Source organism: Mchenga conophoros, linkage group LG11 (assembly GCF_057382185.1).
Source record: "Mchenga conophoros isolate Kocher_MC1m ecotype Shallow Benthic linkage group LG11, M_conophoros_male_GT1.1, whole genome shotgun sequence".
Lineage (NCBI taxonomy): Eukaryota > Metazoa > Chordata > Actinopteri > Cichliformes > Cichlidae > Mchenga > Mchenga conophoros.
In genome coordinates, this window is record NC_140536.1 from 30,317,170 (window position 1) to 30,343,869 (window position 26,700).

General features: G+C 40.5%; 3 protein-coding genes across 7 annotated transcripts in view; 2 read left to right on the plus strand and 1 right to left on the minus strand.

The window, feature by feature from the left end:
• The window catches only part of kirrel2 (kirre like nephrin family adhesion molecule 2), a 35,614-nt gene extending 31,256 nt beyond the window's left edge, over positions 1–4,358 (plus strand). Inside the window, exon 15 of one of the 3 annotated variants that reach the window (XM_085292425.1) lies at positions 94–4,358. In XM_085292425.1, the coding sequence (XP_085148551.1) occupies positions 94–585 (492 nt within the window). In that variant the 3' untranslated portion in view covers positions 586–4,358. The remainder of the gene's footprint in view (positions 1–93) is intronic. The other 2 variants (XM_085292424.1, XM_085292426.1) reach the window with 2 other exon arrangements.
• Positions 2,875–23,552, minus strand: st14 (ST14 transmembrane serine protease matriptase). Its single transcript, XM_085292422.1, has 19 exons — positions 23,224–23,552; positions 16,259–16,403; positions 15,470–15,630; positions 13,759–13,829; positions 13,210–13,379; positions 12,484–12,519; positions 11,811–12,039; positions 10,160–10,299; positions 9,946–10,046; positions 9,487–9,596; positions 8,509–8,639; positions 7,966–8,070; positions 7,716–7,823; positions 7,223–7,336; positions 6,613–6,732; positions 5,974–6,154; positions 5,044–5,312; positions 4,513–4,649; positions 2,875–4,398 (listed from the first exon to the last, which is right to left on the minus strand). The coding sequence occupies exons 1-19, from the start codon at positions 23,248–23,250 to the stop codon at positions 4,237–4,239; spliced, it is 2,517 nt and encodes an 838-aa protein (XP_085148548.1). The 5' UTR covers positions 23,251–23,552; the 3' UTR covers positions 2,875–4,236.
• Positions 23,553–25,636: 2,084 nt separating this feature from the next.
• Positions 25,637–26,700, plus strand: part of aplp1 (amyloid beta (A4) precursor-like protein 1) — a 40,085-nt gene continuing 39,021 nt past the window's right edge. For 2 of the 3 annotated variants that reach the window (XM_085292427.1, XM_085292429.1), the window contains exon 1: positions 25,637–25,918. In XM_085292427.1, the coding sequence (XP_085148553.1) occupies positions 25,853–25,918 (66 nt within the window). In that variant the 5' untranslated portion in view covers positions 25,637–25,852. The remainder of the gene's footprint in view (positions 25,919–26,700) is intronic. The other variant, XM_085292428.1, reaches the window with a different exon arrangement.

Below are 26,700 nucleotides of genomic sequence, written 5' to 3' on the forward strand. Positions count from 1 at the left end.
AAGAAACTCTCAAAATAGCAAGCATGCTTTTTTTCCACATGATACTGAACTGAAGTCAAATTGATGTTTTTTTTCCCTCTGTTTTTTTCAAAGGATCCTACCAATGGTTACTACAATGTTCGTGGCCACGACGACCGTCATATTCGCGGCAGCGGATTTTCTGAATACGTGCCCAATTCTCGGCCGGTCTACACTCCATCGCAGCTGCCCTCCCCCAGCCCCGTGTACGGTCAGCACGGCACCCAACCCCGTGCCTATGACTTCTCCCACCGATACGCAACCACCACAGTGAGCAGAACCTCATACGAACAGCAGCAAGCTGCCCAGCAGCAGCCTGCCCAGCAGGGGGGAGTTTATCCCACTGACCCCCTCTACAGTGGCACTGCTTACCTACCTGCTACTTATGGCCACGCCTTCACCAGTTATGTTAAGCCTGCTTCCTATGAGAAGGTGGATGCGTACGACCAATCAGATCAGGCCAGCAAGGTCTCGAGCTCATCTCGCTTCTCTTACGCCTCGTCACAAGTGTCCTCCCAGCAGTCCGACTATGGCCGGCCCTCGCAACGTATGCAGACTCATGTCTGATAGGGCCCAAAAAAAAAAAAAGAGTAAAGAAGCAGTGAGTAGATAACTATTTGTCACCACATGTGTGGGCGGACTAACATGAACTTTCTTTACTCGGACAGTCCTGCAAGGATTTGTTAGGACAGCATAAGAAGGGAGGCATGATTTCGGTTATGAATAACCAACCTGCGATGGACGGCAGCATCTACAGTAATGTGAACTTGTAGAGCTAGAAAATTAAGCAGATTGTGATGTTCAAGTCAAGCATATGATGAACATTACAGTGCGATACCTCACTAGGTTGTCTCTACATGATGACCACCCAAACTTGTGGAGATGTTCTGCGAGTTCGTGGGCCAACCAGAAAATAAATCAAATGCATCCCTTAAATTTGGGTGGCCAAAACGACTGGGGTAGCTGTTTACCTGCATTCCAGAGTTTACTTTGTGTCAACACTAATTGTAAACATAACCTCGTAAATACTTTGAAAGAAGACAGTACGAGCTAACACGTACAGTATTTGAGGGGGGGGGGGTAAAAAGGTGTGAAGAACCTTTGTTGTCTGTCATTTTGATGTTTTCGTTGGCATGCGAAAGGAATTGTAAGCACATTTGTGTCTCTATCATCTACAAATGACTGAGCTATCCACAGAGACAGACATGAACTATTCTGCACAACAGGCTAGCTGCACTAACCAACAAGTGCTACAGGCACTCTATTGTAAGTGGAATACATCTGGACTGACCTGTGTTTCTGGAGCCTCTCGTGATAACCTTAACACGTTGGACACAAAGTGTTGTCTGCCAGTGGGGAGAGAAGAATGTGCATATTGCCTTCGTTTTAATGGAGGACTCTATGTTGTACTGACACGGACGAGTTAAGGCAGTGAAAACCCAAAGATGGTAACAAATTGTATAGGTAATAAAAATAGGGGCTGATGTTGAAAACTGTTGATCTACCCCTGCATCGTTTCCTGCTGTACTTTCTGATTGTAAAATCAAGGAGTAGGAACCAGAACAATCAAAAGTGGTCTTTTTTTTTTTCTTTTTTTTTTTGGAAAATGGTGGCAATCTTGAACTTGAAATAAACTTGAACGCAGAATCAACTTTGGCAGGCTTAGGTGGGGTAAGATGTGGAAGGCGGTCCTGACGGGGGACCACCCGCTCTCAAGTTTTACAACTCAACTCAATCAAATCGTCTCGCTATGTTTACAAGAAACAGTACTACCCTGAAACTGAGTATCTGTACAAATGGCTAAGTCCATACTTTCTCTCTGTTGCATGCAAATGATGTGTCTAGTGAAACTCTTCAGCGTTTATATTCATGTCCATTTCATGTTCGAGACATCGGTTACTGCACCTGACCCGGCCGCATTCCACTTCCTGGGCGTTTTTGGTGTGGACGCTTGTACTGCCATTTGTCTAAAAATATAAAGAAAGAAATGAAACGTTCCCAGGCAGCCTAATGAGCGAACAAATGTCACTTAAAGTGAGGAGGCAAACATCATCGCTTGTCTTTATTTTTCTATTTTGTATACGCCTTAAAGTACAGCGTGTAAGCTGCTCTACTGTAAAGTATCTTTATATACATATGTATCTATCTCAGTTTATTTTATTTGGTATTCACACATTTTCTTGTCTGAGTTGTTCATCATTCCTCTGAATGCAGTTACCATGCTTTGGAACACAACTAATTGCCATTTTGTTTGTTCATTCTTTTAATATTGTATTAAGAATTTTATTTGCTAAAAAAAAAAAAAAGAGCTATTGTTGCTTGTACCTTTGTACACATATTTATATTTAAATAAAACCATTTCCGATAAAGAACACGGCTCGTGTGAATCCTCTGAGTTAATCAGTCTGGTGAGCTGCTTCATTGGGCATGGGGAACAGTGAAAAACAAAGCCTCCCATGTAGCAAAAATGATGAATACATAAATTAGCAGCACTGTCTATGTTGATTTTCCTATTTCCCCCAGTGGTGTGCTGCTTTTAATGAAGACAGATGAGATAGTAGAACCCCCACTGTATGTGTATCCACCTCCTGAAGCCAACGCGCCTATCTCGAAGGGTAACAGGATAGAGCTGCGACAAAGGTAGGTATTATTTGACAATATGAGTTCGCCCTGTCACCTTTGTTCCCCAGGTAGGCCCGCTGCTCACGACAGGGAGGAGAAGAACACGCTCATTACAAGTCTACTGTGAGAAGGGACAAAGTCTCACAAGGCCTGCATTCATTATGCACAACATAATACAAAACAAGGCCCCATCAAAGACAAATGATACAGGTAATGTAATTAGGTGCAGAGGAATCAGATAAAAGATGTTTATTATCATGACTCATATAAAAATAGATACAAACGCACACACACACACAGAATAAAAGGTCCATTATCCAAGTCACAGTTTGTATACAATGCTTATGAAAATATCTTCTAAAATTTGTAGCCTCTCCCAACTTTCTACATACATATTTTGAAAAAAAAAAAAAAAAAATACACATTAACATATGTATATAACCCTGCCAATTGTTTATTCTAATATTTCCTCCCCTTCAATAAATAATCCTTGGAAAATTCTAGTTCTTATCCTGAGTGTAACAGTTGCGTTAGAATAAACCATCGGGTCAGATATGTTGCTTAAGGTGAAGTTGGGTCGTGATCAAACAGAGGAAGCTCTCACGGTGAAGAATGGATTGCATTGCTCTTGCAACTAGTGAAAACCGCACTGATTTACACTCAGGCTGTGTGATTGAAGACCCCAGTCGCCCTGAGCTTAACTGCAGACATGTGCAAAAGCCAGCAAGACCTAAACACCACCCTCTGCCCTTCTCTTGAGTATAAGATTTTGCCTAATCATTCACCGGCAGGGCCCTCTATAAATAACAAATAAACTGATCTGGGTTGCTACAACTTTTTATGAATCACTCCAGTCTAACTCTTCAATGCTCATGCTAGTGTTTTTCCTATTTTCAGACTGCTGACTACAAACCGGTGTACTTTATTGCTGGCCATTTTCCAAAGCAAACTGTGGGCTTTTAGATTGATTACTGCATTTTCTACCTTCAAGGCAGTTTTTGGTTTTCATTCATTTTAGTAGGATATGAAAATTCCCCTACCTGGATTTTTGTTCTTGTGTTATTTGTTTTTATTGTAGCTATTGTTTTTTTGTTTTTAAAGAAACTTCTGCCATTACATAAAACCATAAATTTATAGCCACTTACCGCATGAGCTTACTGGCAATATTTACTGCAGCAAGAGGATGAAAGCATCTCACAAAAGAGAAAAAAAAAAAAAAAATCACATTAAAAACTTTAAAATACAACCACTTTCCAGAGTATGATAATGTACTCAGAAACACTCTGAATCCCTTAAAACAGTCACACTGGACAAAAAGAGTGAAAAAAATAATTCACAAACTATATATTTCATATTTCTCTCTGTATTTACCGCTTAAAGAGGTCATGAATTGATGGGGGTAACTATGCTCATTGTGCTAAAGATCGTCTTTAAAAATTACATAAAATACCATGCCTGAAGTCAAGTAGCTGATGCGAGTAGCTTTGTTCTGATCAGAATAACATGTTTAGTCTGATGGGTTTTTTTTAAAGCACTGATGACCTTGAGCAACAGGATGGGTTAACTCTGCAACCCAGCCTGTTCCCCACACAAACATCAAATATTTGTCTCCCGTTTAATCCATTCTCTGAGCTTGGTGACGCGCGTGTAGACACCAGGCTTGTTCCGACGAGCGCAGCCCTCTCCCCAGCTCACAATGCCCGCCTGGAACCACTTCCCGCTCTCTTCGAAGCACACCAGGGGGCCTCCAGAGTCACCCTGGTGATCACGGTTGGAGGAGAATGGTTGTTAGACTGCATTTGGATGCGATCTGCCCACATCAACAAATTGGTTTTTTTTCCATGCCTTTAGGAAATGTGCACACAATCTCACCTGGCATGCGTCAACTCCTCCAGACAAGTATCCACTGCAGAGCATCCTGGAGGTGACTTGGCCTTCTGTGACCACGTCACACACGGAGTCATTGATGATTTTCACTAATGCTTTCTGTAAAATCTGTGCAGCTTGACCTGATAGAGTACGACAAAGGGATCAGTACTGTGTCACATGACCTTGCCTTCCAGTGCTGTCATAAAAAAGGTATAAACCAATGACTGTTTTCTACAGTAACTGGTTAACGGGGTAGATTAATGTTAGCTAATGAAGGTTTAAGAGGTGACACAGGAGAGCCGGTGTCTGTGTTAATACATGTATAGGGAATAAAGTAGATTAGAGAAAGGGATACAGGAAGAAGTGCAAGAGGAGTATGTCGTGATTGGAGAGATTAGGAAACGGTATGGACAGTGAATGGAATGTAAAGAACAGAGTGGGTCACCAAAAAATAAATACATAAATGATTTTTTTTTAAAATTAAATTTAAAATGACTACAGTTGTTCAGAGAATCACCATTACACTTATAATACCTCCTTCTCGGAGAGCGCCCCAGCCTGTGACCCAGCAGGACATGCCTGCTGGGAAAACATGGGAGGAATCGGGTAGGCAGATGGGTTGTATGGTATTGGCAAATTGCAGAGGTTCACTGAGCTCCAGCAGAGCAATGTCATAGTCAAATGTCATTTGATTGTAAAGCGGGTGGGGGATGATTCTCTTCAATTTGCGGGACTGCACGTTGTCATGGCTGTATTGGTTCTGCATGCCACTGTAGGACAGCCAGCTGGATGGATTGTTGCTCCTGCGGTAGTACAGTATCATGGAGGAAAGTTTGACATTTTTATATATTTAGGTATAAAATAGGGAAGAAATATGAGTAAGCATGGCATAATCTAATGTAATCCATTACAACAGCCCTGCAACAACATTTAAGACTTTAATCACTGCTGTTGGTTCTGTCAGCTCGACCAAAATAAATAAATTTAAAAAAAAAAAGTCTTGAACTGAAAGCAAAAAACATCTCACATTTTTTGGTGTCACACAAAAATGACCAGACCTGTCTTACACGCTAAACAAAAACTTTTTATTTAAAACTTCACAAATGCAGTTCCTGCTACACTCATGCTTAGTTTTGCATTTAACTTTTAGATTGGATTAAGAAATTATTCAAAAAATAAAATGTGTAGAACTGTTAGGAATACTAAATGCTTTGTATGGCAAATATGTGAAAATAAACCCATCTCAAGCTCAGTCATAATTCAATTGTCTCAGTCTGAACAGTATGCTTAGTGCACCACCTATAGGGCACTCTGATTAAAACATTCCCAGGATACCACCACCACCACCACCACCAAGATTCCTTCTGCAATTTTTTGCCGAACTCTGGGTTTTTTTCTGCACACTTTGTATGTTACACAGAGAGAACTACAGTTGTGTATGAGTGCTACGGATCTGTGACTTACTCTGAGTTGCTGGTGACAAAACAGTGAGCGGCCGAAAGAAGCCACGTGTTAGAGATGATTGAGGCACCACAAGTCGGTCCGTGGGTTGAGAAGTGAAGGCTAACCTGCCAAGGCCACTCCCCTAGCTCAGCATTCTGCCCTCCTACGATGCGATTCAGCTTGTAAGGCCTGGTGCCACAATCTGTAATTTGACAGAAAATATAACAGAGGCAGAGAGGAAGCAAGAGAGAAAAATCAGAAACTGAGATTAAGTTAAAGCCATCATGATGCCAAACCTGGCTTCAAATGTAATAATGACTCTTTGGAATCTTAATAAAAGGCATACATGCGTATTAGCCGATCCAAAAAACAAAACAAAAAAGAAAAGAAATTAAATTAATAAATACAGACAAAGCCTGAGGCTGAAATGTAGGTAAAAAAAAAAAAACCCAAAAAAGTTCAGAGATAACAAGAGCTGCTTTCAAAGAATGAAATAAAAGCAGTCGAGGCCTGGGGCTCTTTTCTAACAGACAGCCAACATGCAGCTCAGCCCAGCCTCTCCAATCTAACCTGAATGGCAGTGAAGAGATTAGGACCACTCACAGCAATTTTTAAAAACCCAAATCTCGCAAGGGGTGAAGCAATTAAAGCACGTCTTACCACAAATGGTCTCATCAGAGTTATCAGAGCAGTCCTGGACGCGGTCACATTCGGCATTCACCTTGTTGATACAAACTCCGCTCTTACACTTGAAGCTATAGTCAGTGCATATACTCGTATCTGTAGTGGGGTGGAGACACGTCCCAAAATCAAAACACGCTTTAACCAGTAAAACAGTATGCAATCAGAGAGGCTTCAAAGTGACGCTTGAATACACAATGCAGAGTGATTGAGGAGCTGATTGCATTGATTGGACATATTGATTGGGGTTCAGGTCTAATATCCCTCTTTATTCACAGAAGTGAGAATCAAAAGGAAATGCAAGGGTGCCCCCTGTGTGTGTCTGAGTGAGCGAAAGGGAAGCTGATAAAGAGCGAAGTACAGAGTAGGAGGGAATGAAACAAAAAGAAACACAAAGCTAACATAAAATGTTTCGGGTTAAGAATCAGGTCTTCAGAGAAACGTCTTTGTTAAACTGCTATAACTGCTGAGCTGTGGATCAAGGTTCATTATTTAATGGTTTGTGTAAGATGCTTAAAAACAAACAACCCAAATAAATCATTAATGTTGGCGGGATTTTTAAGGGAAGAGAATAACAGAAGACACTCACCAGTTTTACAACCAACCTCATCGCTCCCATCTTTGCAGTCTTGCTTATCATCACACTGAACACTCTGTGGCAGACAAACCCCGTTCCCACACTGGAACTCATTTTGGGCACAACCTTGAGGCAATAGAACACAAGGTGAAGAAATTGCAATAAAATTTTAAAATAAATAAATAAATAAAAACTTGAACAAAAGACAATCCAATGAGTTCTAGAAGGACATTAGTGGTGCAGCCACAGGAGCCATTAAAATCTGCCTCCAGAGTTCTCGCATGTATTGTATATGATTAAGCATCTGACAGGACGCTGAGCAGACTGGGCAAGGCTTCAAACAAACTCCATTCTAGATAGAATAATGAGCGTACACAGCCAAGTCGTCACTGGCCGTAGTAGTAGGGGTGATGGACTTTTAATGTTAACACAATTAGCACAGCAAATAGGCTAAATAGGGTTTTTGCATTTCCTGAACAGCCCTCTAAGAGGTGGGAATACTTACCGCATATTTTCTCATCACTTCCATCCCCACAGTCGTTGACATGATCACACACCCAGAGTTTCGGTTTACACATGCCATTACTGCAAGCGAACTGGTCCTTATTGCAATCTGAAACAACAGAAATTTCAACAATTCATCTTAAGAAGATGTATACATGAATGATTGGGAAATTCACAAATAAGGATGCCAAAAGAAGTAGTTCTGAGGAATAAAGGTAGGAAAAGCGGGGCAGGGATAAAGGCGAACTTACTGCACTGCCTCTCATCGCTCATGTCACCACAGTCGTTCCAGCCATCACACTTCAATTTCTGGTCGATGCACAGGCCATTGGTGCAGGCAAACCGGTCAGGGCAAGCTTATCCCATAACACATAGAAAACATGGGTGGGTGGGGGGGTATAGTGACAAATTGAGCAAAACAGAGTTATGCATTTTCACAAGACGAGTCATGCTGCCAATGCTTGCCCCTGTTGATCAGAGCAATTATAAATTCATTTTAGTCAAACTTGGAGACAACAAAGAGTGGAGAGTATTGAAAGTGACGTGCTCCTGACTGACAGTGACAAATAAAAGGGAGTCAGTAAATAAGCTCTTCAGTGATTAGACTCGCTCTTGAGTTTCCCTGCCACAGATGAGAAAGCATCAACAATGAACAGCTCCGTTTGACTACCAGTCAGTTACCATCTAACAACATGGTTACTGTGCAGTCTCACAGCCGTCACCATCACTTTGTGACAGACATTTCACTCATAACACAACATGTTGTGTAAATTTAGTTGAGAGACAAGACTTACGGTTTGAAGGATCATAGGAACTGTACTCTGCACTGAAGCCTTTGTCAGTGTGAGACCTATCAGAGTGGAAATTAACCACTAGAACGTTGGTGTCAGAGGTCAAAGACAGCGATGCAACTTCTCCACAATACCTGGAACACAAAAGCAAAATTCAGTTTAAGTTTTGGATAGGGTTATGGCAGCTTTGGTGAAAAAGTAATTGCTCAGATTCTGAAGAGGCAGCACAAGACAGAAAAGTTGTAAACAAACCAGTTTACTGTAAATAAACAAGGAAAATACACAAGGCAGTCAAAGCAGACCAGGAAGTAAGGAAACAGCTTTGTTAACAGATATATACATATGCGTAGATATAGTACATATATCAGCCAACATTAGTATTAACCTGACTGGTATTGGCCTATTAGCAAATAAAATTACTTCTCCACGACCATCACTGTTAATCACTGATCACAAAATCTCATAGGTTTGAAATTATAGGAACAAAACAGCACATGGACAAATTGACCTTCTATATGCCATGAAGGAATCCCAGAAAGGCTTTTTTTTGAAAAACATATTTAGCTGATATTTTTAGATGAAAATACTGCCAATAATTACAACTCCTGCAACTAAAAATGAAAAATACCACATTTCATATGGGACGTAAAACCAACTGTTGTGGATGAAAGTCGCATGTTGGATCCCATCCTCCAATACAACCTCATCTTTATTAGGTTCTTATCTCTCCTCACGTGATAAAGCTATAAAAACCACATGATTCTAACTGGTCAGAGGTAATTATGCTATTGGTGCATCATGATGTCATAGGTTGATAGGATACACACCAAATGTGAACCTGTTAATACCACATTTTAGTTTTCACATTCTAATAATATTTCGCTGTGGCCTTGGCACAATGAGGAAAAGACAGAAACAAAAAGGTATCAGAATCAACTTTGTGTTATTTTGGACATCAATATGAGGAACTGAATATCTTACTTGTTTCCCATAATTTCCACATAGTCTTTGTGACATAAACGCGTGTCCACTCCAGGCTCTTTCATGCGAAACATGGTGAACCTCAGCCGTACTTTGCTCCCAGGAGCGACCTGTAATACAAAAGAATAGCTGATTGTCTTTTTTTTTTTTCCTCCCTTCACACACAGAACTAAGATACACACCAAGCCACAGCTATCATGGAACTGAGCGCGCGCACACGCACACACTACATGCACACCAACAAACTCAACCGAACACACAAAACACTGCAGCCCAGCTAGAACTGCAGTAGAAACAGCAGTCTGACAGATGAAGATAGAAGAGGTACTGAGCAGTAGTGCTGCCTCAGCATCTCTCTCATGGCAGGCTAAGCATGGTGAAGGAGGAGGAGCAGGGGGTGTGTGGGGGGGTAAAGGTTCAAGCAGAGGAGGGGCTGGGGAAAGGCAGAGTGGTACATACCGTGATGGTCCACTTGCAGTCTTTAGCAGGAGGATAAAAGCTTGGGTAAAGTGGGGAAGTGAAGTTTCCCTGTTTTTGAGAAAGGCTGCCACCACACGTAACTGAAATGAACATGTCATACATTTAGATTCTTACAGAACATACTGGAGTTTGTCATGGATTTACGTGTAAAGGTAACATCTTGGCACATCTAGATGCATGTCTGCTTTTTTACCATCAGCCTTGGGGATCACACTGTACGCAGCTTGGAAGCCAGGCTTCTGAGCATCAGTCTCAGCTATAAAGTTAATCAGCATGATGTTGTTAGATGACACAACCTCCAGAGGGTTAGAAGGAGGCCTCTGACCACACTTCCTGTGAACCAAGGAGAAGCGGTAAAGCAGCAAGGTAAACAAAATTGATTATGATTATGGAAACCAAAAAAACAGTCTGAAAACAGGAAAGACAACCATGAAGCCAAGTCATGTGTCTGATGCATTTACTGACTGGAGATTACGTGCTCCAACTAAGAGAGGGCAAACGTAACTGTATGCATTTTTAGCCAGAAGCACTAAAACACCGATACAGCAAACAGATTTAAAATGCTTCATAGAAAAAAATAATAATAATAATAATTTGAGAAGAAATCAATAGATAAGCAGAGGGAAGTGGAGAAAGAGAAAATGAAGCAGAGAGATGGACAGAAATTGCTTAGGCCGACTTTCAAAGTCAAACAATGGGAACATTAGCAAAAAAGTTTTAGCATGGCTCTGCTGGCAGCAGAGCCACGGAGGTGTGAATGACGCTGCAAGAGCAGCAATACATCTACCCTCAGTAGAATAATGTCATTACAGAGTATTATATTATGGCTCTCATAAACCTCATGTCACCTTGGATAAAGCTGATCACTCAATAGTATTATAAAAATTGTATGCATCACTTGGTAACACGCATGTGTTTGGCAGTGGTTTCTGGGTTTGAAATTGCCTGCAGCTACAACTGATGTTGCATTCAGGAGCTTGTAGTTTCAGAATCATATCCATCCCACTGATCACAAAGTGCAATTACAGACAGTGCTGTAGCAGGATTCAGGGTGGCACCTTTCACACGTTTGAAAGGAGAGGTCCCTTTTGAGCCAACTCAATCTCACCAAGGTCTCAGAAGTTGACAATAAACGGGACATATAGCACTAAAGGCTTTCAGAGCCCCCAAAAAATGTAATCAAAAATCCAGTGAAAGGATTGGAGTGGAACATGTTCCACCTACATCAAGAAAATATTTGTTCAGATATCCTTTTGCAACCTTTAAGTCAAACATAAAGTAACCAGTTCTCTTCTGTGAATCTCTTTGATCATCGGGACTAAAAAGACAAATGTTGGTAGAAATCCTCTTACCAAGGTTTACAGCAATACTACAGTTTACCTGATGTACTGTAGAAACAAAAGCTCAATTAACTGGTTTACTTTTTGTCACCTTATCTCTATTAGTCATGACATAATGTGGTCCTGAAGATACACAGCATAGTGGGAACTACTACAAACGCAGTTTTTGGTAGTTTAGCAGGCAAATACACAGGTGTGTCTGTGGAAAAATGCACAGCAGACCTCTATGAAAAGTGCACAATTGACCACCTTTTATACTAATGGGCTGAAAAGCCAACATGTTGATAGGTGTTATGGCTTATTTGATATCATACTCGATATTTGATCACATTTTTTGTATTTTTTTAAATAATGGAATTTCTTTCACAGGGAATACGGCAGTAACAACAAAAAGACATTTAGCTAGTAAATGGCATAGTGGTATTATCCTTTAATTTCCTTTAATAAAGAATCATTATTCATACTCCTACCACAAGCCTTCTGGATATTTACACCACTACTTACTTTGTAATGGCCTGAGAATCGTCTGGACTCAAAGAGTCATAGATGTAGACAAAGTCGTCTGAGCAGTCATCCTCAATGTAGAAATAAAGGAAATTGACAACTATAACGTTTTCCTCCGAGGCTCGGATTTGCCACTGACACCGTGACTTGGGGGGGTAGCCCGTGGGGTACCCTGGAGATGAAAAATTCTGGGGATTTGTGTCAGCTTCCAGACGGTAGAAACAATCATCTGTGAATGAGAACACTGGTTAAATCAGAGTGTGCAGGGACATGTGGCACTAGGAAACAGCCAAAAGAAAACATAATCATCATCATGGCCTGTAGTGACTTTGTAAAACACATTTACACAAATATTGTAAATAAATGAATAGACTTTTGCCTGAAGAAATAAGTCATCAGTAGTTAGTTCTATACCGTCACTTGATGTTAACGTGAGGACGGCAATTACGGTAATGCAAAATAATACATCTGAACGTTAGAACCCATCAGACGGAGTCAAAGAAAAGTGTCTCACTCTTGCCTGATACTCAGTTCTCAATCTCTGACTATAGCAGCAGCACATGTACAGTACAGGATAGACCAGTCATTCGTTACAGACTGGCAGGAGCGTGAGCATCAAGCCAGCTGGAAAATTACAACTGCGAGTGATTGAAATGGGACATGCAGTACTCACTGGCTCTTGGGTCCCTGGCCATACGAGAATCCGTGACTAGAGACAGAGAGAGGGGGTGGGTGACAGAGAAACAGAAGGAAAGGTAAGAATGGGTCACTAAAGTTGGGAGGCTGATAGAATTTGATGCATGAGCCTAAAATATTTGGGTTGCACATTTTCTGTTCCATTTCCCTGCGGTTAAGGGAACCGGTGATGGTGTGTAGCTCTTTCTGCTCCATCTCACCTTGCCCTACAGCAGCAACTCATACATCTCTGTCTAACTATCTGGGACAGCAACATCAAATCATACCCACAGAAATCATTTTAAAAGGAGGACCGAAACCACTGAGTCACAGGGCCAACACTTGGCTGGTGGCCAGGATGTGGACAAATGCAACGTGAATGCTGAGAAGACAGAAGGAAGAAAAATGGCTGTCTCGAGTGAGGCCAGGCCCCAGCTAATATCATTAGAGGATCCAAACAGCATAAAATGTGCAATCTCAGATGCAGCACAAGCTGAGAGGTCTGGCTTATCAGTTATCATCTTATCAGCACAACTCAAAGCAAGCCCCTGTAATATAAATACAAAGCACACAGAATACCAATTTGGAAAGCATACAACAATAACGCTATTCTGATCTGTATTCACAAAGCTTTATCTTTCTTGATTTTTAAAAATCAAATACTAAAACCAACTAGGGCAATACGTCTTGTGACCCCCCCCCACCAGACCCTGGTGTTACATACGTGAGGCAGTGACTTGACTGATCTTGACATCAGGGGCACTTGCCAAGCGGCTTTGCCTAATGCCACTCTCCAGTGCATCCAAGATCCGCTCCTCTGAAACGTCCGGTATCATCTCCAGGTCGCTGTGTGGAATGTTGAACTGAGACCAGTAGTAGGCTTTCACGCCCTCGCTGGTGTAAGCAGACAAATGGAAATGGAATCAAAGAAACAGACTTGAGCATTCAAGAGGTCACAAAAACCTAAACAGCTAAATACCAAAAGCTAAAATAGCTAATATTATTAGTTACTGCTACTAGCCACTGATTCATATATTACTACTGTGGAATACTACAAGCATAGCTCCAGGCGGTATTAACCAATTAGACCACATTGAATCCTGTAATGCTAGCAAAAACAAAAACCTCTGTGCAAAACAATCATTTTCTTCCTTCAAGATTTAGTGCATCTTTTTTTCTTTTTTGGACATCAAACCTAAACAAGCACTGTAGCGGACTGTTCACTACTAAAAAAAAAAAAAAAAAATAGAAGAACTCAGGATCACAACAGTACCTGAATGCAGTGACTACAGATTTGGTGTAGTATTTTTCAAGGATTGGATCTCTCTTTAAATAGTTCCCCAGCTGTGGAGAGACAATGTATTCCACTTAATATTCATAAGATCTCTGCATGTGTTCATACTCAACATATAAATAGCATAGTAGTTAGTATAATAGTTAGTGATAAGAGCTGAAACAAAAGCTTAATTTGCCTTCTTTTTATAAATTATATGTGACTGAAAGCAGCACAAAGACAGACCAGAAATATTTTGGTCTTTCTGAAAACTACAGTCATTTTTTTTTAAAAACGAATCAGAAGGTTTTTGGTTCAATCCCTGGCTGCGCCCAGTCTGTGTGCCAAATAACCTAGGGTGAGATACTTTTCCCAAGTTTCTCTCCGATCCACCCATCGGCATATGAATGTATGCGATGTTAGACAGAAAGCACTTACTCAGGAAAAAGCATAGAAAAAAAGTGCTTGTATGAATTGGTGTGAATGGCTGAATGAGGCAAGTTGTATAAAGCGCTTTGAGTGCTCAGGTAGAGTAGAAAAGTGCTATATAAGTATAGGTCCATTTACCGTTTTGAATCAGATACTGAAAAAAAACATGCTAGAAAGTTAAGCTGAAAAAATGTCTAGTGGAGGATTTCACATCTATTAGAGCTTAATCATTATTTATTTATCTATTTTAACAGCAGACTGGAGTTTTTTAGAAGCAAGAATGGGGAGAAAAATTAGTTCAACAAAACCAAAAACCAGACTTGATTAAGTAGCGAAAATGACTTGGGTCAGAAAAACGCTGCATTCTCCAAGTCAGAGCTCATTTAAGATGGACTGAAGGGAAGTGGAATTGCACAGACAAATCAAAATTGGGGAATTTTTCTTGAAGTACCTGTACACAACAGCATGTAATATTTTTCAGTAGACTGAAACTAAAACAAAGGGAGGCTCTGAACAGCTGGAATCCAATATCAAGCAAGAATTAGCAAACACTTGCTTTCTAAACTACAGCATCCTCAGGACACTCGGTGTGCTGGTAAAAAGAGAGATGATGCAATACAGTGGTAAATGTGATTGGGTATCTTTAAAAAACAAAAACAAAACATGTTGCTTGCATCAAATTCAAAATGTGTGTAGATTTTCTTAAATATTCTTACTTACAGCATGCAATGCTGTCTTTGTTCTTGTTTTTAGATTAAATATAAGGGTTCAGTGATATGGAAATGAGTGCATTATATATTGTCTAGATTTTACTCGGCATCCTTTCCAACTTTTTTTGGAAGCAGGGGTGCGCATCGCAAAGCTTTCATCCAATTGTCTAGTCATCTAATATTCTTGTCCAGCACTTCCACTCTAATTCTCATCTAACACCCTCACTTATGTAGCTTTCAGTGAGCAAGTGTGCGCTTGATGGGTTTGAGGGAGGGCTTTTTGTTATCAACATTCTCCTAAGTGGTGCTGCAAACATCTCCACTGCCTCCAATAATAGGAGATGCTGTTGAGGGAATTACTCAGGGAATGCACGGAGTTTTATTCCACCCACACAAATGTGCCCTTTAGCGCTTTCTGTGCACTGGGATGGACATATTTAAAAAAGCATTTCCTCAATGGCAAACAACATTCAGTGCTAATCCTTAAGAAGAGCACTCAAAACTCTGCTCCAAATAGTTAACAATAACAATGCACATGACAGAAAGGGAACAAAACAGGGTGTCAGACTTACAACTGTCTCCAATTTTTCTGCCAGAGCCTGGAATTCTGGGCTGTTGGTGTCCTCCAGGTTTTGGTCATAAGGTTGATTAACCAGCGTCATACGCCCGCTAAAAACCGGTACTGATTGACGGAGCTGCTTACTGAGGGCGGCATCTGAATCAGCATCTTTAACTTGGAAGAGAAGCAGATGAGAGTTAAGTGTTTGATCAACAAAATGGGATGAGATGGTTGCTTCTGATGAAAGGGGAAAGTTTTCAACAGGCCTTCAAGCACAAGCTGAGACTGTACAGTGCAATCTTATGCTGTGACGACAGTTTGCTTCTCAGGCCAATTAAAACAGTCAGTTAAATCAAGACTGTGTTTATCAAGACTTCAGAAGCCTTTTTATCAGGCTCCGTATGTGTAAATGACAAGAAAGCTGCGCCATGGTCTCTGTGACATTTTTCTCCTTTGCGTTATTAAAAAGAACGTCAGAGCTGTCAAACAGGCTAACACTAATGGGAAATTACAAAACCCAAACAAGCCACTCTTGCACTCACATTCAAAGAGCTGTGCTTTCACAGCAAGTGTAAATGATCTACTTCTCTGTTTATCATGCTCTAAAAGGTTTGGCAGTAAGCAATGTTAACAACGCAACTATCCATTTACATTCTGTCAAAGACAACTCTGATTTTCGGACAGATCGTCTGCACACAATGTCCAGCAATTGTCTTCATCTTGAATTTATCAAGCATTTCAAAGCACGCACGCCAAGCACCCACCCTGGACAGCATATTCAAAGAAAGCTTTTAATACTCACAGACAAAAAACCAAATGAGGAAAGCTGCGACGGCTGAAAGGATGAGAAGTGCCACAACAACACCAATCACGATGCCAGTCTTGCTCTTTGGTGGTGCCTTCTCTTTTTGGGTTAAAAAGTCGATCCGCTCATGTTTGCTGTGACCCTGATGCAGAAAGAGAACAAAAAACACAGTGAGCAAACAGAAAGGAAGCCACATTGTCAGTGCAGACAACATTTACACCGCGAGCTACAGAGAAATATTTAGTTTTTCCTAAACCTTCCTAAATAGTGACCAAAATTCACCGGTAAGAAGTGGGTCTTTAAAACAGACTGTAGAGAAGATGGGCATAGCCTCTGGGTCTGAAAAATGAAGCCAATGTATCCTAATGGCCAGCTAGTTCTCTCTGGTCAGCAGTATAGAAATCTATTAGAGAATTAGTGTACTGCTCATTTGATTGATACTTTAATAAAGGTTTTCCTAATTAGCTTATGGTCTTTATTGTTAGTTCGTTTCATAAAAACTACTTGTTGACATTATAAATAATGGTGCCATTTAGAGGATGATGTCATTTAGGGTGTGGCACTGTGTGTAGTGCCTATAGTGTTTAATGGTAGATTTTTGTCTGCACAAGTCAAATCTCTGTATGTAATGTACAGACTACCATGATCAATACATGTTTTTGACTTTTGCGTGGAGTGGTATTGTGGTGGGGCATGGCCTGCAGTGCCGTGCAGGGAAGGCGGACGCACCTGCACGGAACTGGGTCCTGCAGTATTGTTGTTGTCGTCCGTGTGTGCGGCTGGCAGCGAGAGAGAGCTGCAGCCAACTGTGTGTGTACAGCAAATAAACGATGCTGCAAAGCATGAAGGTGCACCCAGGTCTGCTGTGGGTTTGTTATGGGTACAAATTATTTTTGCCTCTCGCTATTATCTTCTCCATCTATGGTTCAAACCTACCATTTCTATGAAATTTTGAAATGTAGATTCAAAGTGATTTTTATACTTTTAATTACAGAAACAACTTTGCAAACTCATTATTCCCACAACAGAAGTGAAAAGCACATCTGTGAGTTCTTCAAGCTTTACTTTTTAAACTTCACATGTTTCATTGGCTGTCATGAAGAAATGAGCTCCCTGTATACAAGGTAGAAAAAACTGTTTTATTCCAAGTAATATGTTGCTGCAATGCAGCAGTTACGTGTGTTGTGAAACACTTTGGACTACTTTCCAGGAGTGACAAATTCAGACAGGTGACTTGTTTTTACACAACACTGACAAAACCAGTTTAGTAACTGTGCCTTTTTTATTCACGCAGCAGCACACACGCTTACATTCAGAAATTCAGCATGATAACCAAGATAAAGAAATCATAATATGGACATGTGCTTCAGGGTGTGTGTGTGCGCCGATACTGTATGAAAGTCTGTTACCAATCTCGCTCAAGTGGGTGGACAGAGAGAAAGGTTTTAGGCCTGTTAGTAATCAACACACAATGAATTCAGTGCCAGTAGCCCCTGAGTGAAGAAGCCAGAGTGCCATTAGGGATGGAGAATCACTTTGGTATTAAATCAATTTGTCAGATGTGCTGCCCCTTAAGATGGGGGCTCAATTACATGAGTCTAGATGATAACTCATGGCAATTAAGGCCTATTCTTGCCCAGCTAGGGCTTCCACACATGCTTTCTAATTGGAATCTGGAACAGCAATCATGGGCTAAAATGAGGGGAATCATTAGATATGGGGTCAGCAAGTGCTCCAGGGTCTCTCCTTATTAGTCACCCTGATCATAGCCCAATAAAACTATTACATACTTTTCACCATATTCTATTCTTCGCTAGAAGAAGGAAATACTCTCTCATTCTGAATATGCAGCATTTTTTTTTAAATACCAACTCAGTGAGCTATGCCACCCTAAATGACTGTAGGCCATCAGTCAACACTGAACTATGAAGATGTTGGCAGAAACTAATGTAGCCTAGTTGATGTGCAGGTTTACAGCGTATACCTGCTAAGAAAGCTCTGGCATTTAAATATGCCTGCTTAAAAATGCACAAGCATACTTAACAACACAGCCTTGCAATAGAACTTCAACCTTCAAAGACACAAGCACTGAAGCTTCTGTGTGAGCATACCACACAAGAGTGAGAGCGCAACCGTTACAGGGCTCGTTATTGTTGGCATCTGGTGGTAACCAACTACGGCAACACCTCAAGGCTGTGGATATAAACAGAAAAGAAAAAAAACAAAAACAAAATAGGACAGACACAAGTGTAGAAGTATTGAAGGAAGTTACCTGTTTCCACAGCAACAGGAGATGACTCATAGTAACGAAATGGATCTTTAGCTAGCTAGCTTAGCTCAATGGTTCTCAAATGTTGCCATCTGGAACATGTAGCAGGGCTTTAGAGACCCGTACTTCCAGTTTTACAAACGGTTTTTAATCCAGCAGCCATAACTAAAGTCAATTCTCAGTTTTCCAGCATCATTCCAGCTGCTCCAAGGCACAGTAAGAGCCCCTCTACAAAGTTTTATTTTTCATTTTTAAGGCATTTAAGTGGGTTTTTGTGGCATGTATGGTTTTAAAGTACTAGAGAAGAGAGAGATTTAGGGGGAGATTTGAGTGGTATGTACCAATTGCCCCATCTTTACAACCAAAGAAGGAGGAGCACAAAACACACACACAAAAACAACACTACAGTATGAATAAGAAGAAGAGGAGGGGTTATCAGACAGATGCATCATCTTGTCGCAGTTCAAAAGAAGCACTTGCCAAACAATTGAAGAAGCAAACACCTTTTAGCAAAGCGCAGTCTTTTTTTTTTTCCTTTAGCCCCAAATTAACTTTAAAGCAGTGCAGTCATCTAATGAAGATCTAAACCATTGCCCCCAGTGTTTCAAGTTTCATGACTTTGGAGCTGCATATGGTGTGTTGCTCAAGGACAGGTTGTCTACACCTACACCAAACTCCATTACACCACTGGCTTCAAACTTAAAAAGTTGTTAATGGTTAACAAGAAATCAATCTGGTTCACCACATGGGTGCAGTAGTCACTGAGCGCGTCTTTGTCGTCTAACCAGTCTTACAAGCAGGAAAGTTCAACCATGAGGTGTGGCCTCAAAGCTTACTTGTGAGCTTTTACTGTGTTTTTTTTAGTATATTCAAAAGCAGTTTCTTATACTTTGAGATACTACCATTTCACTTGATTGATTTTTTAAAGGACTCTATACATCTTCATTTTTGACATAATCGTTTATCTAATGACTATAATAATAAATTGCTAAGAAAGACAAAGACAAATGTTACGCAATTTGCGGTAGTCAACCACCACTAGTGAAGAAGGAACACAGAACTGACACAGTTGACATTTAAGCCACAGCCAAAGGGAACTGCTAAGTGCTTACAGATGGTGTCGTTTAGATGATGACATGCAAAGCCATATATATATATACATACATATAAATAAAAATAAAACTTGTGGTACCATAACAAATCTAAACGTCTGACATTAAAAACATTTTTTAAAGTACTACGCGTTTCCAGATACACACTTATACACACCCACTGATCCTTTAAGACTCTTAGACGGGTGTGAACAAAATTTGAGCAACATGCAAGCTGCCATGTTTCTACACCAGTGTTTGCTCACATAGGTGCCACCTGGTATTCTGTGCAATCCTATCAGATATTTAAAAGAAAAAAAACAAGGACAGCGACGCCTTTGTTCTGTTCTTTTAACTCAAGTGTAGCCCTGTGCATTTCTTAGACGTGGACTTTCTGAAGTTTTTTGGGGGCTGCAGAGTCACAGCTCTACAATGATACAAAGCTCACAAGAGGCCAAGTATTGTACTGCCATACCATTGTTAGACTACTGAGGGACAATTTATATATCAAAATCAATAGACTAAAATCCAGAAATTTTTCTTCTTTATTTTTCCCTTGCGCAGCCCTAGAGGCTACATTACACACACAATGCAGATCCATTGCGTTATGATAGCAGCAGCTAATACAGCCTCTAGCTAATCGCCTCGGGCAGAGACGAGGACAGGCTGGCCACTTGTTTTTAACTCCAGACACCCAGACTTTTCTCTGTAAAACTAGTGTGCAGTCTCACTAGATGGTGACCTAAGTGACATCAATTAATGCAGATTTTTTACCGAGCTCCCTCTGGAGCCACAGCAGGCTTTATGCAGCTTGTTAAACATATGCAGTAGTTAACCTTAAAATCCATAAACACGCTTCTGTCTAAAAATGATGGCTTTACCTTATATGCCTTTGGTACGGCAACCACTAGAGCCAATCAGCACAATACAGACTGCAGCGATGTCATTAAGTTTTAGTGAGCAGACGCCTACACACATTTCTCACCTGACAATAGCTCCAAGCATACAGTGGGAAAAATGTTGAACCAGGCAGAAGGTTGGGAACAGATAATTCAACAAATCATCCCTTACTGCATCTTACCCAGTGCTGAAGGAAGAACAATACATCAGGTCGTGCCCACTGGCACATTCTGTACCCAAAGATGCAGACGCTGGCTAAAGCTGAATTATGCAATAAAGTCTGTCAGGCTGAACATTACTGACCGCATTTAAGACAGTGTAAGATTTAAGCCGTCTCCAGTTTTGTCAGCGTTAACAGGGATGTACCACTCGGTGAAGTCAACATAAGATTTGACATCATCACCGCGTTCCCGTCACGTTTGTTGCTAAGTTTTAACATGGCGGATTTGAAATGTAGGCCGAAACAGAGAGGAAAAGGCAGCACGGCCTTGCTTGAAGAATTATTTACCAACTCTGCTGAGTCACCACACAAACAGCAGGCAGAGTGCATTAATCACAGTATTCCCATTTGATCCAGTATCTAAGATCGACTTCATTGTGAGTAATCAAATCTTTAAAAAAAAGAAAAAAGAACTTGGGGAAATTATGCAACAAGTTTCGTTCAAGCAACAGTCTGTCATAGCTTTAAGATTAAAAAGGTAAGGTGTGGCAGTCAGCTCTGTGGCTCTGCATTTAAAAGATTTCTTCTTGGGTTTAATGCACCCATCCATCCATCTATCCCCAACTCTGTCCTTGAGCATGTATACATGTCAGAGAGGTTCTGAGTTACTTGAGTATGTTTTTACACCACATCGGAAAAGGAAATAGGTCAGGCAGTGAGGTGGTGGTAAATATAGTAACGATAAGAGGCCACATGTGACAATGTAGTAATTCTGCAGTTGCAAATGAACTACAAGCACACATTTACAATAACTGATTTTGATTTATCACATTTCAATATGCACACTTTTAAATTTAGAAACATTAAAAGCTTTTGTAGATTTCAAATTTTGCCACAACTTTAAGAAACCCTAAAGGACTGGATGCATTTTTTACCATCTTTATGATCAAGGCTGGACAACTACTGAACGTGTTCATACAGATGTGCGCAGGTTTACTATCTACAACAACTTCTTGTGCTATATAGCATTTGATTTTGAGTCTTGTAGATATGCGTAACATTTCAGAATTCATATAAAAGGTAGTATTTTTCTGTGTCTTAGTAGAAGTCAGAGATTGAGTCACAAAACACTCTTCCACTTACTTGGGTCAAATGCTATGTATTGAGAGCATCCTCAACCTACACGATGGTACTGGAGATATTTCAACACATTATTAGTTAGCTCTTTCTTAATGTCTTTCAATATATAGTTCCTGTTATTTATTCACACTACACCACACAGTGAACTTGCTTGGAAGTTTGAACGTTTCTCACTAAGCTGAGAAGTTGAAGTGCTAGTAGTTTTAAGCAGCACTGACCAAAGCCTTGAAACCATTAATGAATCCCTTTGCTAAGAGAAATTCACCTTTGGCTGTCTGTCACTTTTCTTTCCACCCACATGATGCACTGCTAATGCACAGAGTCTTAAACAAGACTGAATTACCGTATGAAATAAGTAGAATGGTATGGACATTTAAATAATGTATGCATGTTCCTGGAAAATTTGACCTGTAGGTTGGGCAAAGAACGCTCTCGGCAGTTTTCTCATCCTATTAGCACTGAACATGCAAGCCTGAGTAAATATTGTTCAGTAAAAAGCTTTTAATGCCAACAATAATAACTTTATTGTCAAAACTGAAGTCCTGCTCATCCACCAGCCTCCATTCTCCAAAAGCCACACCACACCTTTTTGCTGGGAAATCACTGGAAATGTGACGCTGCTCTGGATATTAGAATAGTTTCTTAGAAATGTGTGTGCTTCTAAGAGAAAATCTCAGGGCCTCTCTGCCAGCACAGGCTACCCAGGTTTCTGGATTGGGGGCAATCTACAGTTTAGATTTTTTTAATTCAAAGATGTAAATGACATTCAGTCAAACTTCTAGTAACAGACTGTCTGAGACCATCTCAGTTTCACTTCCTCTTACTGCAGGAACAGAAAACAACTCTTCTCAGGTGGTAACCGGAAATAGCTCACAGGCTTAATAATTAATCATTAATAGTTGATCTGATATTACACTAAACCTGCCTAAAAGATGCAACTTTGATTTGTAAAAAGCTGAAAAGCTGTTTGTTTGCCTTAATAACATGTCAAACACTTCAAACTTTTGGACACTTTGTCCAAAATAAAAAACGGAGAAGGACCCATTTTTCTACTCAAGAAGTCTCAGTTTATCCATTCATTATGATGAGGGCACATCACGTCGCAAGGTGGGCGAAGCCTAGAAACAAGAGTCATTTAAGACTAGATTTAGCAGAATCGCTGTCAGGTGCTAAATATACGAGGATCAAGGGTTACATTTTGCAGAGATGTATTAGTGCCTCTTCTTGTCGTGGACACGGCCCACAAAGAGCCTGTCAGCAGCAGATCTAACTTCAGAAGATCTGTGCGACTGTGAGCGTGTCCAAACAGGAAACGCCGAGGTAATGCTGATACCCAAGACTTAATAAATAAATAAATAAATAAATAAATAAAGACTCGCATATCAAGTTGTACAAAACTTACATCTTTGTCATATCTGGCGGAATGCATCTTCAAAGAAGGATCCAAGAGAAGTCCCACGGGATCGAGACAACCCTTTTTGTTTTCTGTAGCTTGTTAGTTTGTTCTCCTTCACAAAAATTCAGCAGAGGTTCGGACCTTGAAGCTGTAGTGTTCAGTAAAAAGTAAATAAGTAAATCTTGTAGCTTCTTGACGACGAATCAAAGCTTCAGCACTCACTTCCTGAGTCGTCGAGGGCTGGGAATGCTGAAACACCTGAAACCGACTTTTTTTCCTCACACGCCTATAACACAAGCCACGCCCCCAAACACCTGTAGGTCCTGTCCCCACCCAAAAAAGAAAGCCCACCTGAGGTAGAGCAATTTAACTTATAACTGCCCCTATATGCTGTCCAGGGAGTACAAACTAACATTTTGTTAAACCAGCTGCTTTTCTGTTTGGGGACTTACTGTAAGAGGAAGCTTTTATTTCTTTATTTTCAAGACATGTGTTCCCCCTGCTGACCATTTAGGGAGGTTGCTGCCAAGTATTAAAAAAATCTAAAGATTTTTCATAAAAAGCTTGTACCATTATGCATTCATGTGGACTGTTTACAGAGTATAAACTCTGTTGCATTATTTCAAAATATAGTATGTTAGTTTTTGTACTACACTCAGCATACAGGCTTTCATTTAGAATGAATGAACTGAGGTTTTTATTTTTGTGATGTTTTATCATTTTGACAGCAATACTTTGATGTTTAATAACTCTATTTGTTTACTGATTAAATTATTTTAGTACTTAGCCACTCCTGTTGCAACAAAAACAGCAGCAGCAGCAGCAACAACAACAACAACAACAACAACAACAACAATAATAATAATAATAATAATAATAATAATAATAGCAAGTACAAAAATTCAAGACCTTTACTACGACCTTTGCAGTAACAACATGGACATGAATGGCACTGACTGAATAGGTCTGGCAATCCTCCAAAGATCCTTTAGTGTTGTCAGGAATGCTTTGCTTACATAAATGATCAGTGAGGTTCAGGTCAGGTAAATGATTAGGAAAGACCACGGGAGCCAGCACTGCTTACTCTTCTTTGGTCTTAAGGTAGCTTGAGCTCACTATCCTGCACGAGGCATTTCTCTGAATGGAGGAGAGCGTGTAAACCCCTACCAGATTTTATAATAATAAAATCCCACCACCACCTTTTGGTGTGCCACATCATTATTTGGCAAATAAATTTGGCATTATTTGACAAATTAATTTGTCTCAGACAATTTATTGTAATCCAGCCATCTTAAAAAACCCCAAAACAACTTTTTTTCTCACTGGCCTGCTAATAATATTGTGTTGTTAATTGCTGGTACATACACGTGGTTTTTAGATTTGTACTTCCTTCCTGAGGAAGAAAATACAAATACGTATTAGGTGATGATCTTTTGATAAGACCTTTGCTGCTTTAACTCTTGAGCGTGAGGTTGCTTCTTTGTTTCTCAGTGGACTGATCTTCTGATGGTGCTCTCACTCTTGGTCAACCTTTGGATACTACTGTTTGCTTTTCACAAACCAGGGTGTTTAGACCTTTAAGGGTATTGCAGCAAGAAAGTCCTGGGTTTGAATCCACCAGCTGGGGCCTTTCTGTGTGGGCTTTGTATGTGCCTGCCTGGATTTTCTTAAGGTACTCCAGTTTTCTCTTAAGACATACACATTAGATTAAGTGGTGATTGTAATGTGCCCCTAGATGTGAATGTGAGTGTCAGTGGTTGCCTGGATGGATGGTGGGAGGGATGGATGCTTCCTGTCATGGTGTGATGGCGACAAAGACCTTCTTTACTCAGGCTAACAATATGACTTCTGAAACTGACATTTCCCACTGTCACAGTGCTGCTTAGCAACAATGTGTTGCTGAGGCAGACTTATAGCAGTGGAACAATAGCTGCAAATGTATTATTAAGAGTGCTCATATCCACTTAAATGTCCTCCAAAAGTATGTTTCCATTGAAGGAATGTGATTTAAAGAAAAGTGACAGTTAGCTCAAGATCAGTGAATGTATATTTGCTTGTAAATTACTGGTAACATATGAATGCAATAACTAATAAATACATTTTTAAAAATCATTGTAAATAAATTTGCATGCAGTTGAATCAGTTAACCAGGCGCCTTAAGAGTTATTCAGTGAATCACCTGCAAGGTTACTCTCTACATGACAAGTCAGCTTGCTTTGTTTTCAACTGAAACAGCAGTAGGACCACAGGTTAAGACATGAACTACGTGAATTCCCCCCCCAACACTCTCACTCACACTCACACATACTTTAAATGTGACACAGAAAGTGCATTTTCAGCTCATCCCCACCAGATGTCTCTCTGCACTAAGCCACAGCGAGGACGCCAGGACTAGCCTGTGTGATAAATACCCGCAGAAACAGGGCTTGGTTCTGTCAGACTTCATCCACATAAAAGCCCAGGCTGCCATTGGAGAACCCGACGGAAAGACGAGCGAACAGGAGGAAGACGCAGGAGATATATAGGAAAGGCAGTGTCCATCACTTCAGCCGATGTAACCAGACAGCTTATGCTGGACTCAGTTATTATATAGCAGCAACTTCGTCATAAAAAAGAGGCAGAGGAAGGCGAGAAAATGGGACATACTGCAATACCTATATTGATGGCTGTATTGTCATTATGCGTGCGGAAAAACGTCGAGGTAAGAGCAAAACAGTCGGAGTCTTTTATCTCTGCCAGCTGAATTTTTGTTTGTTTGTTTTGTTCACTGAATGGCGAAGAGGACAAAATGTATTTTTAATATTATTATCATTCGCTCTCTCATTCAGCTGCTGTTCTCTCCGGGATTGCTCATAATCATCTGGGGCAGGTTTAATTTGTAAATGCACCGTCCTGTGTCAACAAGAGTAATGACACGCATCGCCCACGAAAATGCAGTGATAGTGAAAACGTTTGACATGCAGATACTGATATATGATGTAAATGAAAGCCCACACTGAGGAGAGTGTCCGTGAACATGGTTTACAGTATATTTGGCTCGCTGCGTCAAGCCTGGGCCTGCACTGATATGATGAATGTTACAGGCCCTTTTCTTCTTTTTCTTCTTCTTCTTCTTCTTCTTCTTCTTCTTCCTTTTTTTTTTTTTTTTTTTTTTTTTTTTTGCTTCTGTGGAAGGATGGAGATTAAATCCCATCTCATTTCACCCCATCTGGCGCTGTCAGAGAAGCAAATCAGCTCGCATCCGTCCTTTAGAGAAGTGGTGCAGCTCTTGAGCAGGATGGAGCCATCATGCATATTCAATTGGTGTTCTGTTGTACATTTGGTCTTCATGGAAGAATACTGAATTGATTAAAAACTCCCTGCTGAAGAGTCAGGAATTAGATTTGCTGTCAGATTTGCACTGAGGCGTCTTTGGGAGTGTGATACTGAGAAATCCATCTTAATGACATATATGGGGTCATTCTATTGGCATATGTACCTGCC

Bases quoted from the DNA above. Each gene is read 5' to 3' on its own strand.
- st14 (XM_085292422.1), bottom strand. From the start codon at position 23,250: ATGCATTCCGCCAGATATGACAAAGAT. The intron at 15,631-16,258 runs GTGAGTATTAAA...TTCTCTTCCAAG, and splicing joins CCTCATTTGGTTTTTTGTCT to TTAAAGATGCTGATTCAGAT. The intron at 10,047-10,159 runs GTAAAAAAGCAG...TGTTCATTTCAG, and splicing joins TGTGATCCCCAAGGCTGATG to TTACGTGTGGTGGCAGCCTT.